At 42.3% G+C, this 11,401-nt stretch overlaps 1 protein-coding gene across 5 annotated transcripts; it reads right to left on the reverse strand.

The window, feature by feature from the left end:
• Window positions 1-881: 881 nt before the first annotated feature.
• On the reverse strand, window positions 882-10,756 carry LOC118358883 (paired mesoderm homeobox protein 1-like). 5 transcript variants are annotated; one of them, XR_008080029.1, is made up of 5 exons: window positions 9,962-10,753; window positions 6,267-6,442; window positions 4,688-4,869; window positions 2,623-2,731; window positions 882-1,966 (listed from the first exon to the last, which is right to left on the reverse strand). XR_008080029.1 is itself a non-coding variant. In XM_052480145.1 (5 exons), the coding sequence occupies exons 1-5, from the start codon at window positions 10,206-10,208 to the stop codon at window positions 1,834-1,836; spliced, it is 804 nt and encodes a 267-aa protein (XP_052336105.1). In that variant the 5' UTR covers window positions 10,209-10,756; the 3' UTR covers window positions 882-1,833. The 5 variants fall into 5 exon arrangements, 4 of the variants coding, with proteins under 4 accessions (XP_052336105.1, XP_052336103.1, XP_052336104.1 ...); XM_052480145.1 differs by lacking the exon at window positions 2,623-2,731 and adding an exon at window positions 2,256-2,321 and having other exon boundaries at window positions 9,962-10,756; XM_052480143.1 differs by lacking the exon at window positions 2,623-2,731 and adding an exon at window positions 2,260-2,321 and having other exon boundaries at window positions 9,962-10,754.
• Between the last annotated feature and the right edge of the window lie 645 nt (window positions 10,757-11,401).

Consider the following 11,401-nt stretch of genomic DNA (forward strand, 5'->3'; position numbering starts at 1 on the left):
GGACATGCCACGGCCACGCACCCGACACCTAGTACCATCCCATATAGACTACCATACAGAAAACCTCCAAAGTGGGCAATGCAGTCAAAAACCAATACAGCCAAAAGCAAACCCAAACACTGCCTGAAAATAATAACTTTCTCATACACACCAAGGTGTACTAAGGACAAGGTGTAAAAAGGCTTGGACCGAACTGCTGAGATGTCAAACATCAGCAGTTTACAACAGGTAATGAAGGGCCAGTGAGTAGAAACACCTCTTGGTGACAGCCGCTGAGCACAACGAGGCCACTGGGCACCCAGTATTAGAGAGAGGATTTCCCTCCTCATAAATATCCACTTTTTAAAGATGGAATATTTCAGTTTGTAGTAATCAGCACATCGGGAACAGCTTGAGGTTTGAAGAGTCAAATTATTCTGAAGCAGAAGTCTGTCTCCGGGTTATAAAACACTTTTAAGGGGACTCGCACAACTTCCAAAAACCCATTTCCTCTCCAAACAGCCACTACTTCAAAGGTACTACTTCTTATATATATTTGTTAAACAAAGCCAGTGTTGGAAATGGTCTCTGTTGCAGTGGTCGAATGGAAATTAGACTTGCTGTTACGGTTATTTTAAAGTATGAAGGTTCTCTATGGATAAGTCCTATTTGGATAAGTCCTCCCTTGAGTCATAGGAACGATAAAACTAACCAAAGTAAAAAGTTGATATGATTCACTTTGTTCACTCAGGGGCTCAAAAAACACTGCATTGTGAAAATAACATGAAATGATTCTAAAAGCGATCACATCTTTATGTCCGTTTAAGTACTTCATGTGGACGTCACGGATGGACGGTGTAACTCTCAGATAGTCTTCAACCCTGTGAGTCTGACACAGTGGCTTTACTTTGCTTGAAGTGTATTTTATTCATATACATGATTATCTGTTACAAATAAAGGATATCATACCAAGATTAAGAGAAACTACAGTCTTGGATTCAGAAATAGGTTACATTAGCCTTTCCGGTATGGTGTACCATTACATGAATCGGAATGCGTCGGGAAAAAAAAGTTTGCTTGTCAGTGGCATAAAATAGAAAGATACAGTATGTGAAAACTAAAATTCTTTAAATGCATAAATGTTTGCGACCTCCCAATTTGCATGGATAAGTCCTTGTTGTTGTTTGTTGTTGCTGAGCGTTAATTTGCTCATCCCATCCCTGGTGTTATAATCCTATTGATCAGCTCTATTATAAAAAGACATTCCATTTGAAAAGTAGCCCATACTGGTGTCTCCTCCTCACCCCCAGCAAGGCACTGTGGTCTTGAACGTGAGTCAAACTATAAGACGGACACTGACAGTCTGACAATCCGATTTATTTTGTCAGGGTCTGAGAGAACACCTCTCCATTGATATCTTTGGAAATGACCCTTTCATTCAGTCAACACCAAATTGAAAGAAATAATAGAAACTACTGAAGCATCCAGTCTCAGTCTCGATGTCTTTGGTATCATTGGAAGGTACAGACAGCGACATTTCAGCGATGCTCAGGACAGGAGAGAGGCAGCTCACAGAAACAGCCTCTCAGATTTCCCCCGCGTCACTTGCTTTCTCATCTGATGCTTCAGGTATGAGGACAGTATAGGAAGCACGTCCATCACTATAGCGACGACGCTCTGGAGCGAGAGGAGACTTCAAGCTAAAATTCCATGGAGGGTGGTCAGATCTTGATCATCCCTGTGGGGGTCAGGCTGGGGTCTGACTGTCTTTCTGTGTGGGACAGACGTGAGAGAGAGAGAGTCCCTGCTCCTGCCCCCAGCCCCACCGTGAAGCACTCTCTCCCCCCTCTCTCCTCAGTTAACCGTGGGCACCTGGTTCAAGCTGTACTCCTTGGCTTTGAGCCGCAGGTTGGCGATGCTGTTAGCCATGTTCATTCCCTGGGATGTATTGGGGTTGGAACATGTGGGGGGGTAGGTTGCCATGGTACTGGAGGAGAGAACGGAACAGAGGGAAACGGTCAGATAGAACTGTAACCAGCGGCGATCGAGCCAACATAGCAGTGTGAGTTCAACTAGAATAGCATCGATATTAACATCGCAAAACTCATAATGATGAAAAACATTAAATGTGTTGAATTGTTCATGGCTGTGAAAGTCAAGATTTTGGTAGTGTTTTTAATGATGGCAATGTTGTTGTTTTTTTAAATATCAGGACTACAAGCCAAAAAAAAGAAGAAAAAAAGAAAGGAACCACATGAAGTAAAGTGAAAGAGTACTTGCTTTCTGAGGGCAGCATTTTCTGTGGTACTCGCATTGGCCCTCCCTCCGGCATTGGGTACCAGCTTAATAAGAATATATAAATGGTGTTTAAATGTATGTGTTAGCACGACCACATTAGTGTGATAGTATTCACTGGTATTACTTCTGGTCATGTGACTATCCACTAGTGCATACAGCCAGGCCAGAAAAGTGTTCCCCACTGAGGTCCAATTGGAGAATGGAGCTTTTGGCTGTAGCAACCAGGTCAAACGTTTTATACTGAGTTTCATAAGGGGGGGGGAAGACTGTAAATCACAACCAATGTAACCAGAGTCACAAAAAATCCTGCCCAGTGGAGCCTGCTGTTGCTCTAATGTTCATTACTTGGTTTTGTATTGCAGAGAAGGTCGCAAGGGTCAACAGTGGATTTAATACAGTTTGTTTTCAGATTATCACCTCATCACGAGGGTCATTGGATCTCGCCCCATCCCTTCTGTTAAGAAGAATTGAGAGAAGGAAGAAAAAGAAAGAGAGAGAGAGACTGACCTTTTTATAGATACTTTATAGATCTAGGAATAGGACTAGATCTATATTGTGCAATGTCACCATATATTATACAAAACATTCATGCATAATGGTTTGGAAATACAGGTCTCCGATTGCAACTGCCATGGACAGGGTATCATTATAGTACACTAACATTAAAAGTTTGGGGTCACTTAAAAATGTCCTTGTTATTTTTAAAGAAAAGCATTTTTTTTGTCCATTAAAATAACATCAAATTGATCAGAAATACAGTGTAGACATTGTTAATGTTGTAAATGACTATTGTAGCTGGAAACGGTAGATTTGTTTTATGGAATATCTACATAGGCATACAGAGGCCCATTATCAGCAACCATCACTCCTGTGTTCCAATGGCACGTTGTGTTAGCTAATCCAAGTTTATAATTTTAAAAGCTAATTGATCAGTAGAAAACCCTTTTGCAATTATGTTAGCACAGCTGAAATGTTGTTCTGATTAAAGAAGCAAAAATAACTGGCCTTGTTTAGACTAGTTTAGTATCTGGAGCATCAGCATTTGTGGGTTTGATTACAGGCTCAAAATGACAAGAAACAAAGACCTTTCTTCTGACACTCGTCAGTCTATTCTTGTTCTGAGAAATGAAGGCTCTTCTATGCGAGAAATTGCCAAGAAACTGAAGATCTGATACAAAGCTGTGTACTACTCCCTTCACAGAACAGCGCAAACTGGCTCTAACCAGAATAGAAAGAGGAGTGGGAGGCCCCCGGTGCACAACTGAGCAAGAGGAAAAGTATATTAGAGTATCTAGTTTAAGAAACAGATGCCTCACAAGTCCTCAACTGGCAGCTTCATTAAATAGTACCCGCAAAACACCAGTCTCAACGTCAACAGTGAAGAGGCGACTCCGGGATGCTGACCTTCTAGGCAGAGTTGCAAAGAAAAAGCCATATCTCAGACTGGCCAATAAAAGGAAAAGATTAAGATGGGCAAAAGCACACAGACACTGGACAGAGGAACTCTCAATACTCATTTACAGCATTAATAATGTCTACACTGTATTTCTGATCAATTTGATGTTATTTCAATGGACAAAAAAAAATTGCTTTTCTTTAAAAAACAAGGACATTTTTAAGTGACCCCGAACTTTTGAACGGTAGTGTATATGGAAAGTCCTTTGAGAGAGTGTAGAGCTGGAGAAAATGAGTGAGAGAGAGAGAGAAAAGAGAGAGAGAGAGAGAGAGAGAGAGAGAGAGAGAGAGAGAGAGAGAGAGAGAGAGAGAGAGAGAGAGAGAGAGAGATGGAGGAGAGAGAGAGAGAGAGAGAGAGAGAGAGAGAGAGAGAGAGAGAGAGAGAGAGAGAGAGAGAGAGAAGAGAGAGAGAAAATAGAGAGGGGGGGTCTGACTGAATTTTATCACTGAAGCTTTGATAAACAAGGTCATGCTTTTCTAACTTTACTTATAGCACAAATCCCCAAAACTAAACACACTATGAACTAAACCTGACTATTGTTTATCAAAGCCAAGGTTGAATAAAGTGACAGTTTCCTTGGATCCAGGTGGCAAGAGGACCAAAAGAGGGATCTATAGGGGTTAGTGTAAATAGGAGGAGTATGTACAGGTGAGTGTAGTAGGTGGGGGAGGTGAGATGTAAAGGGAGGAAAATGAAACAACAACAGACAGCAGTGGGGTATTATGGAAAGGAGATGGGGCTGGAGGTTAGGGGTGGTGGGGTGTTAGTGAGGGGAAAGAGGGTTGGAGGTTATGAATGGTGGGGTGTTATGGAGGGTTTGGGGTCTGAGGTAAGGGTGGTGTTCAGGAAGGGGTGGTACGGTTAGATGTGATTATTGCTAGAGGAATGGGTGGGTAGAGTGAGAGAGGGAGACTGAGGACGCAGGGGAGTCAGGACAGGGGCGAGAGGTTCTACCTGTAAGGAGAGGCACTACCCCATGACAGGTAATCGTTTGGGCGGGGGGCAGGGCGGGGTACGATGGGCTGCTCTATGGCCGTGACGTCCCCGGAGTAGGACTTGAGGAGCGAGGCGTTCTTGCTGGCCAACATGGCGCGCTCATTCCGACGGAACTTGGCCCTCCTATTCTGAAACCACACCTGGAGAAAAACAGCAGAATGTGAGAGAACATTCTCATTCAAGGAATTAAGACCCTCGAATGAAAGCAGTCCAATTGATAATGACAATAATGATATATATATAAATTACAGTAAATAAATATATTTTAATACCTTTTATAAATCCTTAACAATATACATCTATGTAAATTAGCACTCATATCTTTATACAGTATCTTAGAACTTATATCATATCTAGCTCCTAAGTGTAATGATATTAACTACTTCTCCATGACATCCATGTTTTACATTTTTACAACGTGTAAAATAGGTTTACATGCATGTTCGAACAGGCAATTCTTCAAACCTTTGTTCATATCTATAGATACTGTAACATAATAGAGCCGTATCGCTCAGCATGATAACCAAACACTGTCCTTTCAACAACCAAACTTCCTCACAGTCCTTTGAGCCTGTGACACTCAACCACAGACACTCACACGTTTTGTTCTTCACGGCGCACGCACGCACACACACACACACACACACACACACACACACACACACACACACACACACACACACACACACACACACACACACACACACACACACACACACACACACACACACACACACACACACACACACACACACACACACACACACACTGCCACAAGTCTCCTTTATTAGTAGATCAAGGGGCCTGACTGGGATTACTAATAATGGCGTTCCACACTGAAATCAAATCCATTATTTAACGCTTTGGGAGCGCTGAGGCTCTTGGAGGCACAGTGTCCACTTACGCACTACTTCAGGAATGAGCCCAAAGTCTCTTTTATCAAAGGATTTCTGCATCTCACTCTGGTACGCATTAATCGCAGATGTGTTTGCTCTCTCTCTCTCTCTCTCTCTCTCTCTCTCTCTCTCTCTCTCTCTCTCTCTCTCTCTCTCTCTCTCTCTCTCTCTCTCTCTCTCTCTCTCTCTCTCTCTCTCTCTCTCTCTCTCTCTCTCTCTCTCTCTCTCTCTCTCTCTCTCTCTCTCTCTCTCTCTCTCTCTCTTTCCCTCTCTCTCTCTCTCTCTCGCACACACAGACACACACAAACACACACACACATACACAACTGTACCATCAAGATCTACCCGAGATGATTGAAGAATGTGTAGATATTGTACACTATCTTGTCCGAGTTACGTAAATAGGCTACAAGGTTCAATTGGTCCTATTAGTTTCCATAATGAGAGTCTAAGTGCCTGGGGATCACCTATTAGGATTTTGCTGAGGAGTCTTTCTTATGACAAGGGGGGGGGGGGTCCTCTGTGGCTCAGTTGGTGGAGCATGGTACTTGCAACACCAAAGCTGTGGGTTCTGTCCCCGATGGGTCCACCCATACAAAAAAATGCATGCGCGCATACAAAATCGCTTACTATGGTCCTACCTGCACCCGTGCCTCGGTGAGGTTGACCCTGCGTGCCAGGTCCTCTCTGACGAAGGCGTCAGGGTAGTGTGTCCTCTCAAACACCCTCTCCAGAGCCTGCAACTGGCTGCTGTTGAATGTAGTTCTGTTCCTTCTCTGTTTCCTCTTTTTCTTCTCCTCCGCATTCAACTGCTCATCTACAACACAACAACAACAACATTGTCAGACGCAGGAAATAGTAGAAGAGCTGTAGACATCCGCCTTTGCGCTGGCACGGGATTAGCTATAATCTAACTATAGACACGAAAGTAAATGTCCGCTCACTGTTTGCGGCCTGCTCCGAATATGTATTTTTATATCCCACATTTGAGTGTTGAATTTATACACATACATGTTCACATAGACAAGCACACTACCATGTTTAGACTATGATTGTTTTTCATGTGTGAAAACTCTATTTGAGTGAAAACTCTATTTGAGTGAAAGCTCTATTTGAGTGAAAACTCTATTTGAGTGAAAGCTCTATTTGAGTGAAAACTCTATTTGAGTGGTCCACAATGTGCGTTTTTTTCTGTATTTTGTATTGTAAATGATTGCGTCATTGTTGAGGGACACTTTAATAAACGTCTCTAACTCAAACTCTACTACGATAAAGATATACTGTGTATAATATACGGAATACAGGCACACACAGGCCTACGGTACACATAAACACATTTCTGGTCAAGATCGCCATATTGTCATCAAGTGTGTCCACTGTGTACTATTTTCTACAACTCTCGTGGCAACACGCTCAGGTCGTTGTCATCATGTAGTGTGATGGGAGAAGGAGCGAAAAGGCTTTTTCTTGTAGATCAGAAACTATATCTGCTTCATTTCTCTTCTCAGAGGATGTATGACCTGACTTCTTCTATGATCTTATTGCGCTAAGCATTACAGACATTTCTACTGTTGCTACAGTCATGTGTTAATAAAAAATAACCCTACACATCCACTCTGCGGGATAGTTGTAATTGCATACTGAAGGACAACACAAATGTACTGTACCCACAATACATGGAGGTGATTTTTGTCCATCCATTGTAGAGGAAGCCTATGGTCAATGTGACATGATTAAGCCTTTCTGAGTGTATCATTGAAGGCCTAATCTCATAGCAATAACGATTTTGTTGCAAAGCAACAACGCGCACACAATTGCACTTTTACACATGCATTGTGTGTGCCATTGTGTGAAACAGAATAGAGTATAGTTTGGACTATTTTACCAATCACATTATCTTATCTTAAGTTTGGTTATGATGTGCATAACAAAAATGCATGCGAGCCCATAGCGCAGTCCTAAAATAAAATACTAAATCCGTATCTTCTCCATGTCCACATTTCATATACATATGTTTAATATCAGGAATATACAAATATCAAGAATATAACCGGACAGACTAATAATACCGAAACAGAATGCGCGCTGTCCATCCACATTGAGAACACAATTCCAGTGTTAATTCGCGTGTCTTAACCATAGGATATTATTCATCTGTAACCAAATTTCGAATGCTGTAAAGCTGCAATACACTCATTTAAATATTGTATTTCGTTGTAAACTAACAATGGACGAAGAAAAACTGCCAAGTCAAAAGGGGCTCGCAGCAGACCACATTACAGGACTTAAATGCTAGTTGTGTTATTATTGCGTAATTAATATTAATTATATGTACACTATTGTAATGGGCTTGGAAAATGGCCTTCAAAAATAAACATTTATAAATTTAGCATGGGAAAAATGTAATATACACTATTTTCACAAGACAACACCTGCCATAATATTATAATCATAATATTTGTTTTTGAATACAATTTTGCAGGTTTTTTTCCTTGCCAAAAAGGCTAATGTGTCATTTCGAAATTAACTTAAAACATTAAGCCTAAATGAAAATCACTAGGCTAATTCTGCAATAGGAAAATGTTTATCCCTGGTACAGGAATTAATTTAAAACATGTTTTTATTATGGGAAGGCTTACGACATAATCATCTTAACACATTCGGCCAAAAGTGCAGTTATTGTTTTCTTACTGAAAAATTGTGAGATGCTTCACTGGAGGCTGACCTAGCACACTTCCAACAAAGCTTTTAGGTGGTAAATGGGGTGAAAACCATTGCATTAAAGCGGATGGTTATAAATCATGTGCATTTAAGCCTAAACCAAATTATAATAGTCTCGAGCCTACTGCGAGGTGACCCCCATGCAAAACTCGTTTTGGGAATCTGTTAAAGCTCGTGTGAAAATGATGGTAATATATTGTCAAAGTGAGAGAATTCACTACAATGATTTATTTATTGGCTTTCTTGATGGTAATTATCCAAGCTATGTGCACCTCCTAATATCACAACACGGGTATTGTTTGTTTTCGATGAATGTGTTTAAGAATTCCAAACATGACACAAACTTCCAACGTGATTCATTAAGGAACATATTTATTATTGAGAAGCAGATCAACTGAGGTTTCGTTAATTGATCCGGTACAGAGCCATGTCTAGCAGACAGATCAGATAATTATGACAAAATGATTAGGTATAAATATGCTGAAGTTGTTTGACAAGCGAAATAGCTTTGAATTAACGACATCACCTCGCGCCTTCCCTTACCCATGTCTCACACACCTCTCCTCGAGGTCCGATTTACCCATATCATAACAATAACAGTCATTAAACACTAACGTTTCTGTCAACCTCTCCAAATGACTCTGGATATGAGGGCGTATCACCCGGGACCTGACTGGTTTATTTACTCTCTCAACGGCATGGCTGAGTGGGAAAAAGCACCACTGTGTTATTTAGCTTTTACTGGGGTGTAATTCAAGTTTACTTCAGTCTCATCAATCGCCTTTTTAAAAGAGTCATAGACAAACCATAGGTCAGGCTATCCTGACCCATTTTAAGTCATCTAGGCAGTTGTGAACGGCTCAATAGTAGTGGTTTGATTTATTATTGTAAAGCTTGACTTATTTTACTGACCATATCCACCAACATTGCCATACTTCGTTGACATCAAAGTGTTAATGGTAAATGAATGGCCATTTTTAGTGTAGCCGTCAGAAATGATATATTACCATGAGTCACGAAGGATTGCTTCCATGCGCGCGGTTTGCTGGACAAGCCTGGACAAGACGTAATGAAAATAAATTAAAGTAGCTTCCAGTAGCCTGTGTGATGGTCATACAATTCGTGGCTCGAAAGAGTCCCGCTTAAATTACAGATGGCCGCACACCAAAATGGGTTCAACCATCAAAAAATGCCGATTATTTTGCGGATTAAAACCCTCTCAAAATTGATTTATATACCCTATATAGACCTACACTCTTAGAAAAAAAGGGGTATCGAGAGCATAAAAGGAGTCTTCGGTTATTCCCATAGGATAAGCTTTTGAAGAACAATTTTTGGTTCGAGGTAGAACCCTTTTGGTTCCAGGAAGAACCTAATTGGGATTCATGTAGAACCCTTTTCCCAGTGGGTTCTGCATGGAACCTAAACAGTTCTACCTGGAACTGAAGATGGTTATCCTATGGGAACAGCCTAAGATCCCTTTTGGAACCCATTTTTCAAGATTGTAGCCTGCATTTGCTAATGTAGCCTAGAAAATATATTTCTGCGTTAAGGTGTTGATGACAACCTCAGTCCCGAGTGTATAGGCTGCACTTGGAGTGCACTTTGCACTTACTCTCCTGCTGAGTGGTGTCGCTCCCACTGGTCAGCCCAGGGGACTCCAGCATATTCCTCCCCGCCTCACCGACACTCTCGTCCGCCTGGGTCCCAACCCTTTCTCCGGCCTCCTCCAGGTCCAACAGGTGGCTCACGGAGAAGTTCTTTTTGGCTTGAAGGTTTTCCAGATTGGATGTAATCGAGCTCTCCAAACGATTTGATATCGTTGCTTGCCTGTCCATTCCATGTGCATAGCTAGAAGTCATGACGCAAATAGGATGCAGTAGAAGATTTTTTTTTTAGCAATAATAATACGCGAGCCAAATTGATCCCAGAACTCACGAACAGGAACAGCGCTTTCAAACCAGCAGAGAAGCCTACGTTTTCCAAGCAAAGCAAAGTTGCGGCTCACATCCAGACGGAACAGTAGTGGTAAACCAAACTTCTACGGACAGACAGAGGAGAAAAGCTTTTCTCCTCGTTTGTTTCCCGGGATCACAAATCTCTATGCATCTGGCCCATCCATACACGCGCATAAACAACACATATAGGTCACCATATAAAATCACAGCATCCTGCAGCTGGGTTTTCAAGAAGTACTCTTAAAAAGCCCTGTCCCACTTCCCACTCCTGTTGACTCACGGTCGCAACTGACTGAGTTTAGTAGAAAGTGCTGATGGCGAACAGATGCGCTCGTGTGTGCGTAAAGCTGGCTCGGCTCAGCTATGGCACTGAGAGGCTGGACGCCGCCGCCTTTCTTGGAGCTATTGCTTTTTCTCAGTGAGAATCAGTCGACATTCTCTCTCTCTCTTGCTCTCCCCCCTCTCTCTCTCTCTCTCTCTCTCTCTCTCTCTCTCTCTCTCTCTCTCTCTCTCTCTCTCTCTCTCTCTCTCTCTCTCTCTCTCTCTCTCTGTCTCTCTTTCTCGCTGCTTCTCTCTCGTCCTGCAACTTCAAACGAGCCTCACGCTGGCACGCTGCGGATGCTGCCTGTACCAGCCGGGGAGTAAATGAAACACTGAGACCCCTGGGAGGGTATATGGACCCTAATAGAAACCCGTAATTACTTGGCGATGCCTTTGTGCTGTTTCTGACGTTTCACAGACCCCCTCTCTATTCTCCCGTCCTCCTAAAGCTCTGCCCTCCACTTCAGCAGCACACACCACACCAACAACATATCCACCACCCAGAACCCACTGATTAAGGCTTTTAACGAACCTTTGGCAACCTTAACCTAACCCTTAATTGGAACCAGCAGCACGAAGAGCTCCGCGAGGTCTGTAGGGGAGGCATAATTATCCCCCAGTGCGATGATAGAGCCAGTAAAGAGATATTAACTGTCGGGGTACTCGGCCACAGATCAAATCACTATTACTGCACGGGATTCAGCCGTGGCCCATGCCTCCATTTTCCTCAGATATGTGGACATTGAAGGATAGGTCATACTGTAAATGCTTTGTTT

The sequence above is a fragment of the Oncorhynchus keta genome, chromosome 26, assembly GCF_023373465.1.
Source record: "Oncorhynchus keta strain PuntledgeMale-10-30-2019 chromosome 26, Oket_V2, whole genome shotgun sequence".
In the NCBI taxonomy this organism is placed as follows: domain Eukaryota; kingdom Metazoa; phylum Chordata; class Actinopteri; order Salmoniformes; family Salmonidae; genus Oncorhynchus; species Oncorhynchus keta.

Excerpts from the sequence above, each read along its gene's own strand:
- LOC118358883 (XM_052480145.1), bottom strand. The coding sequence starts at position 10,208 with ATGACTTCTAGCTATGCACATGGAATGGACAGGCAAGCAACGATATCA. Across the intron at positions 6,443-9,961 it reads CGACACCACTCAGCAGGAGA|ATGAGCAGTTGAATGCGGAG; the intron begins GTAAGTGCAAAG and ends GTTGTGTTGTAG. Across the intron at positions 1,967-2,255 it reads ATGCTGCCCTCAGAAAGCAA|TACCATGGCAACCTACCCCC; the intron begins GTACTCTTTCAC and ends TCTCTCCTCCAG.